The sequence below is a fragment of the Excalfactoria chinensis genome, chromosome 3 (genome assembly GCF_039878825.1).
Source record: "Excalfactoria chinensis isolate bCotChi1 chromosome 3, bCotChi1.hap2, whole genome shotgun sequence".
Classification (NCBI taxonomy): Eukaryota; Metazoa; Chordata; class Aves; order Galliformes; family Phasianidae; genus Excalfactoria; species Excalfactoria chinensis.
This window is the reverse complement of record NC_092827.1, coordinates 93,539,422-93,559,847: the sequence shown is the minus strand read 5'-3', so window position 1 is coordinate 93,559,847 and position 20,426 is coordinate 93,539,422. Positions and strand designations below refer to the sequence as shown.

Below are 20,426 nucleotides of genomic sequence, written 5' to 3'. Positions count from 1 at the left end.
TGTTCTCAGTCCCAGAGTAGGAGCCGGCACAACAAATACTAACCAGTCCTTCCTTAATTCTGCCTTCCTATGTGTGCCTGCGGGACACCAGGAGGAGAGCAAACAACCAGGTAACCCAGCTCAGAGGTTACAGGGAGCTGGGCAAAGCTGCTGCTTTCTGAGCTGTTGTGCATTGAAATGGTGAAGGTTTGATGCAAGACAAACACCAGAGTCCTATTCTCTAGCTTCGCCTGCCAACCAGCCAGGCCAGAAGTGTGCTGTCGCTGTGACAGTCACCTGCCCAAACAGCAGCCAGTGTCAGCACACAGCTCAGTGTTTCTTCACCTCCTCTGTGGTTCCTTTTCTCATGAAGTATCAGCCAAATTGATTTTCCATCACACTTTCTGGCTATAGAATTACTCTGTATTTGTCCATTTCTATATTTTACAAGATGATGATGTTCAACTCACTGGTGAGAAAGTGCCATAACATACTGGCTTTCACTGCAGTGATGCTGATGGTCCTTCTGATGCTGAAACTGATAAATTGTGACCTTTCAGAAGACTCAGCTCTGAAATACATTGAAGGCTGTCTTGTCCAACCAGTCCAAAACATGAGAAAGTAATAATATACAAAATGAATCTTCTTACAAAGGAAGAATGGAAGAAGGAATCAGTATTTTACCACTCTGCTTTCATGCTATTTTTCTGTGTGTTTTTTTTTTTTTAACAACTGGATTGATCCTAAGTGGATTGTGGTCCTTTCTGCCCTATTCTAGCTTTACAACACAGCCCACGCCATATGAATCCAGTGCCTCTAAGTGTTTGAGTAGGATGACCAGCATCTATCATGCAACTGTTCTGCCCTCTCCATAGAAGGAGGTGTTTCTGCAGTACAGGACCTTGTTTCCATCATCTCTGTGCTTTTTTTTTTCCCTTGTTACTGTTGTTTGGACTGGGGAATGTGTTCTTTAAAGCAGTACACATCTTCTCTAGTTTTCCCTACGGAAATCAGATCAGGGGAATACGCCATGCACTTGGAGTGTAAGTGACTGAGACTTGCTCACGTCCACTGGGTGCAGCGAACACATTTGGAACAACTATTTTTAAATAAAGCACAATAATTAATTGGTCTCACTTCAAGTGCACTGAGGTGCTGAGGGGCCATTAGTTTTGACAGCTGTGATATTTCTTTCCCAAAACACTTACAGCCGTGTGTCAGCAGGAGATGTTCCACAGCCAGGACAGTTCTGTGACCTTAATTGTCTGTCCTTGCTTTGTTTCAGGAATAAATACATCCTGCTGTGAACACGAGCCCTTCCTAAGTGTAAGAGTCTGCTCACTTTAACAGCCTCACACTCTAGAACAAGAAGGTGCCCACACAAGTATGTGCATACAAAACCCTAACCCAATCTGCTTCGATAACATCACATGCTGCAATGCTTTTCTTTGGAAACAAGAAGTGTAAATTCAAATGAAGAACACGGATTAAGCATAAGTGAGCTCTTTTGGGAATGCAGACTGCACTTTTGCTTGATGATGTGTGCTGAGATGGCAAGTGAGTCAGAGAAGGGATGTCCTTATTTTCTCTTTGTAGAGCACTGAACCTGAAAGTGCCAGAGACATATAGGGGGTCCTCAGCAGCACCAAGCAGCTACAGCTGTGCTGGTGTCTGCAGACATCCATCCGGTTTAGGAAAGAAAACTGCCTGCCTTCTTACCTCCATTCTTGTCACTGGTTTGGACTAACAGTGTGTTTCGGTTCGTGCTTTCCACTTAGTCTAAACCCAGACACTTGGTTTCCACTTGATTGGAAACAAGTGTGCTGAAAGCTGCCTGCACTTTCTTCCCTACCCAGTGTGGACTGCTGCCTGGCTCCAGGCTGGAAGCAATTATTTTCCACCCATACCTGCCTGTTCTGAAAAGGTATTTATCCCCATATATATATATGTATTTCTCCTTTAGCCATTATTAGCAGCTTCTTTCATAAAGAGAAACTTGTTGTTGTATGTAATATCCACAGAATAGCTCTAGCTCTAGCTCTGGGCATCACATACTGCGATTCTTCAGCCCAAATCCTGCTATATTTTAAGGCCATGTCCTCTTAAGTAGTTCTGAATCGGTAAATATGCTGCAGTGAGTTCACCACTCCCTTGTCCTGACCTCTGCAGAAAGGATGAATGTCAGAAGGGGCTTAAATTGGTGTGACTTGTGTGATCTGGATGTGCTGGATAGCTGGGCTAAGGACAAGACCAAGTGCCGGGTCCTGCACTTTGGCCACAACAACCCCAGGAGCAGCTGAGGGAATTGGGGTGGTTCTGCTGGATAAGAGGAGGCTCAGAGGAGACCTTATCACTCTCTACAACTGCCTGAAGGGGGATTGTGATGAGATGGAGGTTGGCCTCTTCTGCCTTGTAACCAGCAATAGGACTAGGGGGAATGGCCTCAAGTTGAGCCAGGGAGGTTTTGCTTGGCCATTAGGAAATACCTTTTCTCTGGAAGAGTGGTCAGGCAGCAGAATGGGCTGCCCAGGGAGGCGGTGTAGTCATCGACCCTGGAGGTGTTCAAGAAGCATTTAGATGTTGTACTGAGGGACATGATTTAGTGGGAAATACAAGGTCTTTCCAACCTCGGTGATTCTATGATTCTTTAAGAAAGGACTTTAAGCACCCATCATGGTTATGCTGGTGTGAATTCTCTCTATGTAAATAACCCCAAACGGTCAAAACGTGCTGCAGATACGCAGCAGTGCTTGTAAGTACATGCATATTATATTAGCATAGCACAGTCCTGCTCTTTTAAGCTCTTTTAAGAAGATACCCGTTCATCTGCATCTATCCAGCTGAACTTAGTTTTTCTTTCAAATGTTCCCACTTTTGGCTGGCGTGAGGGAATGAGAGCAACAAAAAAAATGGAATCTGCAGATATTTGCACACACGAGTAAGCCTGTTCCCATGAATAGTGCCATTATACTCGGTGGGGTCGCTTTGCTGAGAAAGACTGATCACACGCTTTATTTCATGAAAGCCCAGCTCCTAACCGAGCACAGACACCGAGGGAACAGACTCCAGTGGAAAAAGTCTAAAAATCTCTTTTCCTGCCCTGAATTCAAAATAACATTTCTCTACTGGAAAAACAAACATCAGCTCATTCTGGGTGTCCGTCTGTCTGCCTGTGGGATTGGCAGTCCACACCTTCGGCAGATTCAGAGACCTTTCTGCCCCTGTTTACACTCAGGAGGTTACGCCTTAGTGACAAAAAGCTGGTTTGCTGTGACATCCATTTCCCCCTCTAGGGAAAATTCCTAGCTGTGAAATCCCAGCAGAGACATCTCGCAGCTGGTTGGTGGGGTTTTTTTCTGTCTTTTTCCATGGCCAGTTCAGAACAACCCACAAGTTGCCATCTAGGTCTGACCTTGACACTACTTGGAGAGCAAATTACAGAGCCTGCTCTCCTGAAGTGCTGACGCAGAGACAACTATATCCAATGAGTTATCTTGATACAGAAATCACGCTGTATCACAGCCAAGAGCCTGCTCCTTCTGCCAAGTGGGACCCGTGCCTGGGGGCTGAGGAGCTGCGGAAGCATTGACTGTGGCCTCCCCTGCCCCAGAGAGGACAGCAGTGTCCTGGATGTGGCTGCCGTGCCCAAAGCCAGGGCGGAGCCACAGAAACTAATGTGCCCAACAGCATCCATCCTCTGGGTTGGGCAACCCGTGGCCACCCACCCAACGGGATGTGCTCATGTGAGGCTGCCCAGCCTGGTGGCATAGAACTGAGCTGGAAGGGACCCCTAAAGGCCATCTGGTACAACTCCTCTGCAGTGAGCAGGGATACCTACAGCTCCATCCATTGCTCAGAGCCCGTCCAGCCTGACTTTGGTCTGATGTGGGTGACCAGCGTGCTGAAAAGCACCAAGACGGAGCTGTCGTGACTGGGGGAAAATGGGATGCCATACACGTGGCTAGGCTGATCTCTGCTTTACAGTGGGTGCATGCGGGTATCAGGGACCTTCAGGTCTTTGCTCCTATGGGTGCAGGCACAAGCCTTTGCCCCAGTTGTTGTACACAGAGGAGGAATATGAAGGCCAAAGGGGAGGCTGGAAATTGAAGCAGAGGTACAAAGAGGAGAGTGAGAGGGTGCGTCTCTCCTTTCGTCCCTGCCAGCTGTGCCAGGCGCCATGTGGAGCCCCATAGGGCCAGGCCCCGTGCAGAGTTGCGGGTGCAGGACTCGCAGCAAGCCAGCCACAGGGCGCCGGGGCGAGGGGTGGAAAACGGATCGTGTATCTTTAACCCACAGAGGCCGAAACGTGGGTTTTTTTTTTTTTCTTAGTTAACAATGGAAACTTTTTTTTTTTTTTAGTGTTTCCCTCCCGCGCTCCTGCCAAGCAGCACCGAGCGACAGAGCGAGAAAAAAAAAGAAACTTGTTCCGCTGAGTTCAACCCCAGACAGGCTCACAACTTCCTTCCTGCTTTCCTACCCCCTCCCTCCGCTCTCCTCCTTCTCTCGGCTCCTCTCCCTCTCCTCCTCCTTCTCCTCCTCCTCCTCCCGCTCCTCCTGCTCATCCTGCTCTCCCCGCCGTTCCGGCCGCACGACGAGAGGGTTCCGCGGCCGCCCCGCGGACCTGGCCGCAGCGCGGAGCGGGGAACGCGGCGCTCCCGGCCCCGAGGGGCGATATATCCGCGGGGAGCGCGGGGCTCCGGCGGCGCAGCGCGCACCGCTCCGGTGGAGATGGCTCCGGCAGCGCGCTGCGGCCGGCGGGGCGGCGGGCACTGAGGCGGGCGCGGAGCCCGCTCCAGGTAAGCTCCTCCGGGCGCCCCGGGCTGCCCTCCGGGAGGGCCGAGAGGGAGGGGGAAGGCGGGAGGGGACGGAGCCGGGTTCCGAGTGCCGGGGGCTGCGCGGAAACCTGGGGGCGCTTATCTGCCCGGAGCCGCGCGGGGATGCGCGGGGGGCGCGTCTGATGGCATCGCGGTACTTCCGAAGAAGTGTACGCCCGTCGCCGGGGTTGGCACATAGGGGCATAAACAAGCCCACACCCTCGCGTAGGTTGCGTTTCGATGTGGATGTCGTGGGGTTCCCACCGCCGGGCACGGGATGGGGATTGCGGCTCCGGAGGCGTACGGAACAAACGGGCACGGAGAAAGGCAGGCAGGAGACTAGAGGGACGCCAGGAGCCAAAAGCAGAGCCCCTCTTGCGTGCACACAGAGCAGCTGCTCCCAGCTGCCTCCCTGAGCGGGACGCGGGCTGTTACTGTGGCAGCTGCACAGCCCAGGAGCTGTGTGCAGGGAAATGGGACAGAGCACGCATGCGGCTGTACACACCTGTGCTGCTGTGTGTAGGTGGGTAGGGTGGTGGTGGGGACGTGGTCCTGTCCCGTGCCAATTGGGCAGGCAGGTATCACTGAAGGAAGCTGCTGCATAAGAGTGGGTTGCCGTTGGTTGTAGGTGACGAACCAGAAGGTGGCAAATTTGAGCTATCTGGACTTCTTCACTTCCCTCCAAAAATGTCAGCTTTCGGGGCGAGCACTCAGAAGCTTCCAGCTTTCAGCTCCCACCGGTTGGGCCGGCACTCCCTAACTCTGTTGTGGGAATGTCTGCCCACTGTGCACGGAGTCCCTCTCATTTTTCCCTCTCCCTCTCTCTAGGCATCCCGTTTTATGGAGCTGCGGACCAGGACCAGCCCAGCTCCCCTGCTGCTCCCTGGCAATGCTGCTGATCCTGGCTTGGAGAGAGCCCCGCTGAGCCCGAGTGCCGAGGTGGCGGCCTGCCTGTGCGCCCCGGCTGACTACTATGGCTGTGTACTGCTATGCGCTCAATAGCTTGGTGATGATGAATAGCAACAGTGAGGTGAAAAGCAGTGGGAGCAAGACGCCACCTCCCTCCAGGCAAGCGCTGCCCAGGAGCCCCGAGACAGCTGGCAGCTGCTGCCCGCTCCCTGCCTTCAGCCCGACCACCGTGCCACCCCGCTCCCCGCGCCTCAGCTCTGCGTTCCTCTTCCCTCCGCCTGAGGAATCCCCTCCGCAGCTGGGCAGCCCCGGGGGACGGCGGGGCAGCCGGGGAGGAGATAGGCCGCCAGGCTCCCCTGCGGCACGGCGCCTGCAGAGAGAGCTGCACAATGTCCAGGTGAACCAGAAAGTGGGGCTCTTCGAGGCACACATCCAGGCACACAGCTCTGGGGCCCACTCGCTGTGGAGCCCCCCTCCATCCTCTCCTCGGCCTTCTTCGCCCCAGCCATCCTCACCTCGGTCATCTTCATCTTGGCCATCCTCGCCTCGACCATCCTCTCCTCGACCTTTCTCACCCCGGCCATCCTCACCCCAGCCTGCCAGCCCCACAGTGCCAATGATGGGGCTTGGCACAGGACCCCGGCCACGGGCTTATGGGGAGAGCGAGGATCCTGACACTCGTGGGGCCCAGGATCGGCCGAGCGTTGCGGGTCTCATGGTGATGGAGGAGCAGGCCGTGGGGCAGGAAGTGAGGATGGAGCCATCAGGTAGCAGCCCACAGCGAGGTGAGGTGGAGATGGCCACCTCGGGACTGGAGGGCCAGTACCCAGTCGTTGGTGGTAGCATCCCCGCTGTCATCATCACAGACCTGGGGGGCCCAGAGGAGGAGGCGGGTGCCGTGCCTCCCAGCAGCCTGCCTGTCCGGAAGCTGTCCTCGTCATCAGCCTCTTCCACCGGTTTCTCATCATCCTGGGAAGAGTCCGAGGAGGACATCTCCAGTGACCCTGAGCGCACTCTGGACCAGACACCTGCCTTCCTGCAGACTCTGGACCAGCAGAAGCCCCGAGTGGTGAGTCCTGGGGCAGCCCTCAGGAGGGGGGAATGGCCCCACAGTGGTGGCATGGGCACTGTGGGTAGGCAGAGGTCTGTGGCAGCAGAGATCCTCAGAGAAATTGTATCCCTGGGTTTCCCATGAGGATTCCCGTGATCTGCATGAGCCTAAGGGTGAATTTAGTTCCTCTTCAGAGTGGAAGTCTTCCTGGCCAAGCGTCTCTTTTGTTTATACACGGTGATGCCCATCACTGTGGTGTCTGTGTGCCTTTCGTATGGAAGCACATTTCCCGAGCATCTCTGCTACCTCCCATTTATAAAAAAACAAACCTTTTTGCTTATGGAGTATCGTATATTTTAGGTGAGCATATTTTTAGGTATTTATATTAAGTTTATTTGTTTCTGGATCTTTCTTTCCCACGTGGCTGGTTGGGAAGCTTCAGGTAAGAGAAAGCATCGGTGCTGTCTTCTCCCTAAAGCAGGGAGGTCTCCTTGAAGAAGATGCTTTGGGGCATTCACCAAAGGCAGACGCTCACGGGATTTGTTGTGTCACGCTGGGGATTCATCCTGTGTCTGAATGCTCTGCACAGAGGTTTGCTCTGAGCTGTCACACTGCTTCTCTAGAGGGCTTTGAACCTCCCGGGGTGGCTGTCACAAGGTTCTCTGATCTGCATGTGGGCTTATCATCCAGATGGGAGACATCACCCTGTTTGGAGATCAGCACTGAAGTTTGAGACCACACTGAGCTGCCCACTGCCTCCTGCCTTGTAAAGAGCCTGCTAATGGCCCGTCAGCTGTCAGTGGTGCGATTCACTCTGTTTAATTTCCAAAGATACGTGAGAATGAAACTCAATTGCTAAGCTCAGTTACACAAGGAAGTCCAAAGCAGAGTAAAGTTATCAAAGTCATGAAGCGCTGACACGCTGTGGTTACCAAACACTCAGTGGACTGAAATAAACATATTTGCTTTCCTATGTGCTTCGTTCTGTTCCAAGAACTGGGGCTCGATTCCACTCAGGACAGAGCAGCAGTGGAGTAAAAGCACGGTTAATGAAGTTACAAATGTGTGGCTTGTCGTGTTTGCAGACAGTTTTGTATTTTGGGGCTCTTGACGGATGAATCAGATCTCTGCCTTTTATCGCTGCTGATTAAATTCCACTGCTTTTGTGCACGAGCTGTAGTAATCTAGTAATCTCTGCTCCATCTTCCACACTGACAACTGTTCCTTCTGCTCGGTGGCACTGATGTTCTGAGAACACTGATGGGCAAAGCTGTGCCTCGTCTTGCAGTGGAAAGTGTCCTGGGGCCTTGGGCTGACTGTTGGCAGCATCTTAAATCCATAGTGACAGCAGAAGACACCTACTGAAGCAGTCTCGGGGTGCACAATCATTTGTTTTGTGAACTCACTATTTCTTTTGAACAATGTGCACTGTCCGGAAGTGGGTTGTGAGAATGTGTGAGAAGCTCTCTTTGCATCTCATGCATTACTGTCAGAATCAATCCATCTCTAAACCATCTCCCCTCTGAGCTGAGTAGGTCAGTGCTGGGCTGACAGGGTGCTGCCAGTCTGTGCCAGGTGCCTCAGGGAAGGGCTGGGAAACCGCAGGAGAGGAGGATCGGTGAGCAGTGGGAAAGCCATTCTCATTGCTGATATGTTCTGCATTGCACATCTTCCATAGCTTGTTTACAGATTTGATAAACAGCAGGCTTGCTGCTGCCCTTCCTTTCTGGAGGCTGTCAGGCTCAGCCAATCTGTTCGGGATGTCCGGCTGTCTGCTGTAGTTCCTCCGGGTGTTCCCGGGGAAGGGGCAGATCCCTGCATCTGGCACAGCCTCGTCCTCTGGTGTATTTCAGGTAGGGAGCTTCACCTGCAGTTGGGTCTGCATGCTGGATGATCAGCTGAAGAAAATGTTTTCTCCTCATGGAAGGGACGAAGGTGGTAGGACCGCTTTGTTTGACCCCGGTGACCTGCAGCAGCCCTGTGGCTGAATATCAGCTCCAGGCTCAGCGATGGTTTGCTGAAACTGTTTGCTCAGTGCATTGCCTGGCTCTGGAGCACGGTGGCCGTGCAGCACTTGGGAACAGCAACTATGCTGTGATTGTGAAAGACCTGTGAAGCACAGTGACGATAAGAGCAGTCTGACATTTTGCTGTTGTCTAATTGCAAATCCACTTAAGGTCTGAGTAAACCTCCATGTTAAGGGCTTTCTCGGCTGTGGCTTTCCCCAGGCTGTGGGCTGCTGCTAGAGAAACCCCACACTTGTTTATTGATGCTTGCAGGGTTTCAAAGATGCTGAAGCGATCACACTTCTTGGGCTGCGTGGGAGGACTCTGTCCAGCACTCTGTAGTTCGACACACCGTGGGGCAGCCCTTTCTGCGTACCCTGCCTGGGCAGCTGCAGGAAGGAGCAGCTGTGTCCATCCACCCGCTGCCCGAGCTGAGGGGACACTGCAGCTTTTGGAAGGGCTCTGTCACAGCACGTGTTGTGCCGGGGGAGGATTTCTTCTCTCCTGGCTGGTTGGGCAGGTTGGATATGCAGGGGAGGGAGAGTGTGCTCCACATCCCTACTGCAAGCGGCACAGTTAGCTCTGGGCGGTGACCCGGCTCCTAAAGCGTATTTCTCACCCCAAAGAAGCCCCATTCTAGCTGTGGCTTCCGCTGACTTGAGTGGAAAAATATGGACTTGTATGTCTGTTCCTGGGGGACCCTGTTTGTGAAGTGCAAGGAAAAGCTGGTAGGCTGAGGCATGCTTCACAGCAGGACAGCTGGCCCCAGTTCGGCTGTATTCCTTTAGCAAAAGTGGTTCCAGCGCCGATTATTACAGTAAGTCATCATCATTGAACTAAATCCTCTAGTCTGTCAATTCTTGAGCAGCTAGAAGCAAGGCAAGAGGAGTCAAAGGAAATGCAGAAATTGTGCAAGTGTGTACTGGAGAAAAATACCACGTCGAGGGAAAAAAAATAAACTTCCTGGAAAAGCAGTGCAAAATCCTATAGTGTTCCTCTTCCTGTCTTTCTCACAGCTGTTGTGCAGGCACAAGAATGTATGCGGAATAGTAATCAAGAAGCTCCCAGTTCATTGTGAAACCTCTCCTCCTTTCAGCAGGCAGAGCGGTTTACTTTGGGTTAGAGACTTCCATTAACATGTGCAAAATGGCAAGAGCATTTGGAAAACACTGATGACGTTGCTGCTGACCAGCATGTTTTAAATGGATTTATTTGTTTGACTTGCAGTGGCTGTATTTCTGAAAGGAGACAGGTCTAGATAGGGTTTGCGTCAGCCAAGGGCCAGTGGGACCCTTGATTATTTCTCCTTGAGATGTTCCACAATGTAAGCAGGGTTTGTTCCTATAAAAATCCATCAAACTAAACACGCCTTCGTTCCCTTTCCTAGCTGTCACTGTGATCAGGAAGTCTCTGTGTAACAGAAACCGTGACTGCATGGCTGAAGTGATGCGTGCAAGCCCTTCTGAATATGCATTTTTATGCTCACTGTGTTTATGTATTTTGCTTCTTCCTCCTGTCACATTGGTATTAAAAGCCTCTAGGCTTATGAGCTTGAGTGGTATCACCAGTATAGTATCAATACAACGTGTAGCATGTTAGCATGCTTGCTCTGGCAATGTGTACTGTTAAGCAGTACGTATGGCACTGCCCAGGGATGATGCTTAGTCCTCCAGGTGAGGTGCCAGAGAGTCATAGAATCATAGGATGACAGAATATCCTGAAGTGGAAGGGACTGGGTTGGACCTTTGAGCCCAACTCCTGGCTCTGCACAGCACTGCCCGAAAATCAGACCCTATGTCTGATAGTGTTGTCCAGATGCTCCTTGAACTCCAGCAGCTCGAGGCCTGCTGCCCTGGCAGCCTGTTCAATACCCACCACCCTCTGGGGCAAAGCCTTTTCCTAACCCCCACCTGCCTCTCCCCAGACACAGCTCCATGCCGTTCCCTTGAGGACTGAACCTCTTTCATCACTGCTGTGGGAAGACTCAAGAGACAGAGGAGGCTGAGGTGGGCACCTCCACATGAATATGCTCCTGCGTATTCAGCAGACCTGACGACACGGCATGTTTTGGCTGACCCACCCGTGGCTGGCAGGCTGGGCAGAGTGTGAGGCTGTCAGCAGGCCAAGTCTGTGCACTGTGGGGAATTCACAAAGCACTGCACTATGGTGGCTCATCTCCTACCTACTCATGTGGCCTTCTCGGCAGATAAGCAGCTTTCTTCTGGGCTTCCACCCATGCAGGCTAAGTGAAGATGCCGCCATAACCTGGTGGGAGATACGCAGTGCTATTTCAGATCCATTTTCATCAACACATTTAAGTTCATTGGGAAGGGTTTCTTCTTTGCTAATGTTCTCCACGATTGACAGCACAGGAATGACAGGGTGCATAGCAGATGCCTTACTTGCTAGCACAGCTGACATCTCTTGCATATTTTGTTTTTAAAACAATTTCACACTGAAGAAGTTCATAAAGAAATGGAAGAAAGCCCAAAGCATTTCTGAGGTGCAGGAAGAACAGACAAGAGCGAGCATTAGGCTCATCATCTCTAGGATCTCCAGTTGCAGATGGCAATTGCAGGATGTCAGGAGTTTTGCCTGTCGGACCCTTGTGGCATTAAGCTGAATGTCCTCAAAATTAAACTCTCAGATCAGTGGAAACTTTACGGTTTTGTCTTTAACATTCTAGAGCCTTGCAAAGACAAAAACCAATCCAACTGTAGTCAGCACCTGTCTCATGTTTTCCATATTATTTCTATAATGTGTTAGGACGGATTTGCATGCGAAGAAAATATTAGTGCAGAGCCGAGCCCTTGCATGCCATGCAGTGACTGAAAGCCAGCGCTGAGCTCATGTTTTCTCTACATGTAAATCTGTTCTAACTCACTTGAGAAATAATGGCATCTGCGTACAATGTTAAACTTTGCTTCAGCTAAGATTAGTCTTCTGTAATTGTTGGAGATTATTTTTGTTTATAGCAGTAGGTAAATTTGTGCAGTAAATTTGACCTGCTTTCATCCAATAAAGCCCAGCCAAGCTTTCTAAGAAAGATATGTTAATGTTTAACAGACTGTGGAAACTAAATGTTAACATTTACAAATCACCAAGTAACTTAGCAGCCTAATCCCTGTTTTCAAATGTGACTTTTAGGGCAACATGGGCTTCCATGCCTGCTGGGTCACTTGGCTTGGCCCACATACAGAGTTCATTGTGCTCAACCTCCCTGGATGTCTCTTAAGGAAAAGTCCCCTCCTGTGATACCTTTCTTTTCTATTTGTTCCCATAGTATCTTTAGGATTAGCCAAGAGTGTTCTTAAAATGGGAATCTGTTCTTAAATGGCTCATTAATGTCTTCTGTAATACTTACCAGAGTCACATTCACATTCATCACTCACACAAAGAGCCAGGTGCGCCATTTGCACAACGGCTGCAGAGGCTCCAGTCTGAGATCTTCTGCCTTCAAATGAAAGTGCCCATCGTTTGCTCTGTGGACGGGATGAACGCTCAGCAGCACCTTTTGGTTGGTGTGGATACATGGGTGCACTTGGAAACTCACTGTCTCCACCTGCAAGGTGGGTGTTTTTGGAGAAAGCAGGTTACAGCCTCTTCTGTCCATGTCTTTGTGTCTGCAGAGAGACCCTCTGCTGCCATCAGCTGTGGGCTGTGCAGGGCTTCTCTGCCCTGCAGTTTCTTGTTGAACAGTGATAGCAAAACCAGAAATAGCAGCAGGCTGCCAAGACCCATGCTAACCTTTCTCCTTTCTCTACACTGATTTCAGCATTATCAGACATTTCAGCTACGGGAAGAAGAGTGTGTTTGGCTGTTTTTTTCTTTTAAATAGTAATTTCATTAATGGTGTGGAGGAGGGGAGAGAACCTACTAGAAGGAATTCAGTTCTTCCTTTCAGATCCATGATATGTGATTATCTAAAACATGAGGATTGCTTCTGGGAGGAGAACTATGGTGTAGTTCTGCTTAGCACTTGAAACTTGCTGTAGTACAGTGCATCATCTGATCAGCACTACAAACAGGAACTACATTAGCATTCAGTACTGTTGTGGTTCCTAAGGAGTAGTTACGCATCCCTCAACCCCCAGACAGACATTTAAGGGCTCTGAAGTGCCACGCTGGCAAACATTTTAATGAGGCTTCATTCAAAGTACAGAATTAGATTCTCTTCACCACTCGGATCACACATTTGGTTTGCAGAGAGGTCAGCAGGTCAGCACCTGCAGTTCCTGTGTTGTGGACCTCATTGAATTGATGTAGGGCTCACTGTTGGCTTCTGGAGTTTCATCCTTGCTTTACACCTTACACCTGGTGTTTTGGAAAATGGGGATCTTAAGGCTGTGCAAAGCAGAGGACGATCTTCTCCCACAGACGTTATTGTCACCAAACTCCCTTCGATCCAAGTGCCTTGGGCTTTGCCTGAATACCTGATACCAGTGTATCATCATCACCTGGAACACCCAGCACTACTTGTCGGTAGGGTTGTGATGCCAGGGAGCAGGCAGAAGTGTGCACCAAGTGGAGGATAGCAGAAGGCTGAGCAATGGCTGCGCCTACCTTCAGCAGCACCTCCTCCTCCCCCATCGCTTCCTGTCCCTTTGCCCTTGCTTGGGCAATTCATCTGCAGCAAGATACAATCAAAGAACCCTCTTCCTTTGCTAAACAATTCACTTCTTTTGTTAGGGTCAGATAAAATGCTGATAAAAGCTGTTGTAGCTCCGCTGAGGCCAGCAGGAGTATGCTGCGGATTCGGTCCTTGATCATTTTTCCCCTTTGTCTTCCCTGCACGTATCCAGTTACACCGTGCAGCGTGCCCAATGTGAAGCTGAGATCATGGAACAGAGAAGCAGTCCCCACACGGGTTCTGTCCGTTGATGCACGCGGCCTTTGGGGCAGGAGTGTTCCAAGCAGAGATCTGCTCTGTGGCTTTTTGGAAACTGCATCGAAGGTTGAGCGTTTGTTCTTGCTCCTTGCTAACGCCTCCATTCCCTGCTAATAGGGTGGGAGCAGAGCCTTGCCTTCAGCTCACTGCTAAGCCCCATTCATTGCAGTCATATTTCGACAGAGTGTTTTGGGGAGGTGTAAGAATAGGTTCTATCCCACTGTGCTAAACACAAAACGTCTTTAATGAACGGGTACGTAAATACAGTGGGTGAGGGAGTCTGTGTGTGTGCTCCTTGAAAGAGCTGAGCCCCAATGGATTGGGGCGAGGGGGTGGTGAGCAGAATCCTTCCCACCATGAGCACCATAGGGATTGCTCTGCCAGTGGCCGTGAGCCCCATCAGGCATCCAGGGCTTCCTCCTGCTGCAAGCAAGGCACAGGGCAGCTGGGGGAGAATTAGTAACACGTCCGAATGTAATATGGTTGCTATTATGGGTAATATATATTTAACACTCTGCAGGGACCATTCAAACCTGCATCTGTAGGAAGGGAGAGAAAGTCAATCTTGCTTTTTTGGCAGGCTGCAGATCAGAGTCCGATCTGCAATCTCTCTTGGTATGTTTTATGTGGGTGGGTTTTGTTAAATTACAGGCAAAGTTATTGCACCCCTAGGCTACTCACACTAAATGTTTGTCCAATTTTAGCAACATTCTTTCCAGGCTCAGCTACATTTGTTTTTATCTTCTCTATGGCAATTGATGAACTGAGTCAAAAATGTCCAACTCTGCAGGATCTCCCGTTATATGTTTCTTCCCCAGCTGTAGCTGAATCAGGACAGTATAATACTATGACATGTTGTAATGCCTCATGCTTTCTTTAATACATTCCAGATTTAAGGAGTCAGCAAAGTTTACATCTCCAAAGTCATAAATTTAAACAGTAATAAGGACAAATCCTGAACTGTGATTGTATCTTGAAAGTGTTTTGGTGCTTTTTTTCCCTTCTATCTGCTTTGGTCTGGCTAAGGTCTGTTTGTAGGAAATTCAACAAGTCAGATAAAAGATGATGAGACAAACAACTTAATCCCTTAATAATGTTAAGTGGAAAATCCAACAACGGATTGGCAAGGAACTCGAATAACAACTGCAAAGTGGCCCTTACCAAGGACTGCAGTGCTGGTTTAAAAGGCAGAGCCCAGGAAAAAACCAAAGACAAGCCTGAATAAGTCCCCACAGCTTCAGACATTTCTTTGAAATCCAAAATAGATCCCAGTTACTTTATTTTGTTTAACCTATGCCTATACAGTTCAGCTCCACCAGAGCCCAATGTATCAGCGTTGCCTCATGCCTCCTGAGGTCCTCAGCACCCACACTAAGTGGCCACAGAGGGCTGCGGGGTTGTGGTGTGTGTCAGGTGGGGATGTGGAATAGCAGCAACTGTGCCCAAACAGGGGCTGCTGATGGGGCTGCACGCGGAGGTGCCGAAGCCTCCTGGCAGCACCAGGCAGAGGAGAGCTGCGCGCAGCTTGCAGGCATTGAGCTGGCCCCCGTGTCCCACCAGCTGTCTGGTACCCAGCTGCACCCCACACAGCCTCCACCCACTCCTGCTGCATGGGGCCATCTCAGCTGCTGCCAGTCAGTATGCCTTGAAAGCAAGGCGGCATCACAGAAGTAGTAGGCACTCAGAAATGCATTTGCCAAGCAGCTTCGGAAGAGAAGTTGTTAGTTATTATCTCTTTAGAGCCGTATTTACTTAGAGCTGACAGCCCTTCAGCCTGCGCTTTTGTGGTAGGAATGTCTTACTGGGGTGGAGATGAGGGCATCCAGAAAGGAAACAAAGGATTTTGGAGTGGTACCTTATCTCAATCCACCTGAATCACTGCTGTATTTTAAAAGGCAGTGCAGTGCAACAGGTTGTTTGAAGAAACCTTTAGTGCCATCTCCCATTGCCACTGCTTTAATGTTCTCCTAGAAATTTGTATACAGAATGTTCCCAATCCGCTTTATCTTTCTCTGCTTGACAAGTCCTGCATTTCTCCTATACCTTCAGCAGAGCGAGATCTAATCTTGATCTTTTTTGCAAAGCCCACAGAATTGCCTTGTCAGGTGTCATGCTGTTACCTTCATGCGCAACCTGTGTATGCCACAGCTTTAAAGCTAGACGTGCCACCACTGAAAAAGAATCTTCTTAAAGTTCATTTGTTTCAGAGCAAAAGGTAGAAAACCAGTTTGGAGCCAAAAGAGACCCTCTCTCAAAGGAGAGTGCAGCTAATGTCAGCAGGCTCTTGGGGAGGCTTCCTTGCACAGGAGTTTAAAACAAATGTGCAGCCCCTCATCTACATGACAGCTTGAGGAGAACAGTGAGCCTCTCTCCCCTGGTCTCTGTTTTCTCATGTTGCTCCCCATTGCTGGAAGGGCTTTTCCGAGCTGCTGAAGACAGAGTGTGAATCTGGGTCACCAAAAGTGTCTGTGACATGGAGCAGGTGCCAGGCCAGCGATGAGAGAGATGCAGAGGTAGCACAGTGCCACCTGGGGTGTTTTGTCTGTACCATATTGTACACTCCAACCAGCTCTCGTACTGTATCTCCAACCTTGTAACAAGCCTAAAAACAACTCCACATCTCAGGTCTGTTCTTGTGGATGGGAATCCTTCCCAGAAAGGGAAAAAACACAGAGGTGCCTGTTTAATATAGGCTGATCTCATGCTTGAGCATACGCAGGAGTTGACCTTTCAGCACTGAAATATGTGATGGGAATAGAATAAATCACATTCGGAAAGAAAAGCCAAGTAGCTGAGGCTTGATGCACCTAGAGGGAAGGAACTGAGATGAAGAGGCTGAAAGAGATGCAGAGGGGCCAGATGACAGAATCGGAAAGTCATCTTTCAGCAGTGGGTCTGATGGATCTTTGCAAAGCAAGTCTGCGGGGATGTGAAACTGAGATGGGAAATGGTGACCCCCGGAGGTGAGTTTTAGCTGGGTAGGTGTGCTGGAAAGATGCTGTTAGGGATGTCATCCTGAAGAGGCTATGAGGCTTACAGGCAGGTTGGACATGAGAACTGAGAGGCATCCAAGTTTTCCACTTGCTAAAAGTTTTGGGGTAGGAGCAAAACACTCGCAAATGAGAGCAGTAATATTTACACTCACATTGTAGAGACGTAAATGGTACTACGAACCACCAGTCTGCAAAGAGTTATGTCTCTGTATAGCCTTGCAAGCCTGGGTACAGTCATGTTTCCATCAAAGTCAAAGCCAGTGTTTCCATAAGCTTGCGTGGAGGCAGCTCCAAGCCCCAAGGCACACCCCCTTCACCCTCAGGGCCCGATGTTGATTTGAACGTTTTTTCCAAGAACCAAAACTTTACACTCTGCCCCAGCACCTGGAAGTCAGTGCAGCCTCATTGAGGAACTCCCTCTGTGTGGTGGTTTCTATTGGAGGCCAACTCTGTGGTTGGTTGCAAGGCTTTTTCAGGCAGCAGCAATGGGTAAGGCTGCTCTGCACTAGAGTCTGTAGCTTACCTGAAGAGATGCTGGGGTTCTCCTTCCTGCCCTGCTCATTGCACTGGAACATCTGCAGCTTGTCCCCCAGACAGCCAGACCCCCAGTCCTGTCCAGAAAAGGCCTTGGCAGGATGGATGTTGTGGGAGCCGCTTGGAGCTGGAGGAATAATTTTTTGGCAAAAGAGTGCATTTTCCAGCAAATGTCAAGGGAGAGGGGGAGCAAAATGATTCACAAATTCAAACACATTTCCTGAATAGTTCTGACCTAGAAAAACAACAACAACCAAAAACCAACAAAACAACAGAGGTGGGGAAAGAGGGAGGGATGTTAAAAATAGCAGCGTGTGTCATTTTGACACTTTCAGAATGAAGTATTTCATTTGGGGAATGGTTTGTTGGTGTTTTGCAAGCATTTGAAATGTAGATTTGATTCCAAATGGCATTTCTTTTCACTTAAAAGTTGACCTCGGCATTAAAACACATTAAACCTCCTGAAGGGAGGTGGTTGTGAGCTGGGGGTCGGCCTCTTCTCTCATGTAACTGGTGATAGGACTAGAGGGAATGGATTCAAGCTGTGCCAGGGGAGATTTAGGCTGGATGTTAGGAAATAATACTTCTGTGAAAGAGTGGTCAGGCAGTGGAATGGGCTGCCCAGGGAGGTGGTGGAGTCACCAACCCTGGAGGTGTTGAAGGACATTGTGTTGAGGGACGTGGTTTAGTGGGAGCTATTGGTGATGGGTGGATGGTTGGACTGGATGATCTTGTTGGTCTTTTCTAACCTTGGTGATTCTGTGATTCTGCATTTGAAAAAGAAGAGAGTTTTTTAGAAGTCACATAATCCAAACTGAAACATCACCTCTTGCTGTGACTCCAAATGAGACATTTCAGAGTTTTCCTTCCACTGCCCCACAGCTTCATCCTGTGTTTGGTTTGAGCTGAACATCCCCTCTCCCCTGTTTTTTTGGTTGAGTTCTGGTAGCAAGAAAGCCATGCTCCATCCAGCTCCCATGCTGCCCAACCCTTGGGTGCAGTGCCATGGAGCACGGGCTTTAGATTAATCTGAGGTCAGTCACCCTTCACTGTGATTCAGACTGAAACCTGTGGTATCAAATTAATAAGTGCTGTACGTTTTGTAGATAACTGGCAGCTTCTCCGGAAGATGCGATGTGGAACTTGGGTTAGAAAAGTAACCCAAACTCATGGGGCCCTGAAATCTGATCTAGAAATCTTCAGAAAAGCCAGAGTTTGCACACAGCTGAATGGCAGACTTTCACTCCCCCGGCAGTCACACTGGGCTCATTCAGCTGATTTATTAAAGAGCAGCAAGCAAACAGCTAGCAGATGCTCTGCTGCAGCCAAAATGTGCAGCAGGGTTTCCCTAGGCGGCAGGGAAGGAACGGGCACATTTGCTGCACGATGAACCATGGCCGAGTTCTCTGTTCCTTGCTGTGCTTTCTGCTTTGTTGGGACATTTCGTGCCATTTCCTCCGCAGAAGGCAATCCCTTGGTGAAGTGGAACTGCCTTTGCAGGGGTTTACCTTGACTGTCTCCTGTCTCCCTTGCCTCCGTGTCTTGGGAGGATGCAGGCACAAAGCACATGCTGTGGTGCAGGACAGCAGACTTTTCAGCTACAGTTTCTCTTGGTCAGGGGCTGTAGGAAATACCTTTTCCATTTGGACGTAATTATGAGATTACTGAAGGGTGGGGGGATCGTATGGGGAGGGCAGGGCCTGGTGGTGCCCCAGAAGAGCCCAGCAGGGGAGGAGCAGGCTGTGCAGGGATGGAGCTGGGCTGTGGCTCCCTCCTGCTGGTGGGCAGTGAGTGCCTGCAGCACAGCAATGCGAGGTCAGCCCGTATGCAGCAGCTCTGCAGCGCTCTCAAACATGCATTTACAGTTAAAACACTGCCAACGCGGTCTCCTCAAAATAACGAGGATTGATGTAAAGAAACACCAAACTTGATTTTTCTTTCTTCTTTCTTTTTCCTTCTGCCTTCAGTTGCACTCGAAGCAATGGAACAGACCTTTCTGCTCACTGTAAGGCTGCCTTCCTTTTAAAAATGAAAACTCGGAGCCTCAGCTACCTGAATGCAAGGGCTGGGGGTGGCAAAAACAAGGCAGAACTCTCAGTGAACTGCACGAGTGGGCAAACACACTATTGAAATAGCTTCTTTCTGCAGTCAAGAAATGGGCTGAATGGAAAGAAAGGCCAGAAGGGCAGAGCATGTAAGCTGATTCTGCTTTCCTGTAACAAACTGAGAAAGCCAGCTCTGCCTCCCCGCCCTGGCTGAAACAAAAAGCCCATAGACAAGTAGAGCAAAATCTGCCATCCTGTTTGTACGTGTGTCATGAGGCTGGGACGGCAGGTGGCATTGACTCTTACGGCTCCGTGGAAACTGGGAATCATCTCTAAGGCAAAGCTGGGAGGTGGGAGCTCGGACAGAGACAAAAGCGGTGACTGGAGGACAGGAGCTGTGCAAACTGCACGTGGAGGTTCATATTGCTTCTCTGTTCAGTTTGATGTGAAATACAGTTCAAGTGCTTTTTCCACAGGTAAAGGGGATTCAGAGATCTTTGACACAAGCAGCTACTAGGAGATAGGGAAACATCTGACTGTTCATCTTAAAATGGGAAAGCAGTGCAGAGCTTGCCGGTGCAGACTGTGAGAGCATAGCAAAAATGTCAGCTTTTCAAGTGAATGATTGCGCTGAGACAATGATCTAGTGAAGGCTGTACAGATCTTTTAGGCTCTGACAGTGTGTGGAAAACGCCAAGCAAGGCTGTGTAACCATCCTAAACTAGCATGTAATTGAATGATGTCTTGAAGTGATGCCAAGCGCTCTGTTCTCTAGCAGCATTACGGGTGTTTGGGCTTAAATCTACTTCCATTGGATACACTGACATGTTCTCCAGCTCACCTCTTGAGTTAAGATGCTGCTCTGTTCTTTTTCCTTTCCAGCTGGTAGATTTGCATCTTCATTTCACCAGGGAGAATGAGACAAGGATGTTCTTCTTTTTAGCGCATTGTTAGAGCCAGTACATGTTTGAAGGGAGATTGGCTGTATCCCATCTCCTCTTTCCTTAGGTGCTCCATTTGCAGGGGCAGCTTTGGTGCCATTGCATCACTAGGGCAGTTGTAGAGGCTGTGTAACACATGGATACAGTCTTATGGACAGCAGTTGCCTCTGGAAAACTCGCTAGAGCTACTGCTGGCCTCGTAACTAGAATATTTGCAGTGTGTAGGATTTAGTAAGGAAAGCTATTGTCAGGAAACATAGGTTTGT

General features: G+C 49.8%; 1 protein-coding gene across 3 annotated transcripts in view; it reads left to right on the top strand.

Annotated features, from left to right (window-relative positions):
• LOC140250260 (inositol-trisphosphate 3-kinase B-like) overlaps positions 1–20,426 on the top strand; it is a 66,803-nt gene that overhangs the window by 11,812 nt on the left and 34,565 nt on the right. The window contains exons 2-3 of one of the 3 annotated variants that reach the window (XM_072332878.1): positions 4,339–4,775; positions 5,622–6,771. In XM_072332878.1, the coding sequence (XP_072188979.1) occupies positions 5,767–6,771 (1,005 nt within the window). In that variant the 5' untranslated portion in view covers positions 4,339–4,775; positions 5,622–5,766. Of the gene's footprint in view, positions 1–4,338; positions 4,776–4,926; positions 5,019–5,621; positions 6,772–20,426 lie in introns of those variants that run through there. The other 2 variants (XM_072332881.1, XM_072332880.1) reach the window with 2 other exon arrangements.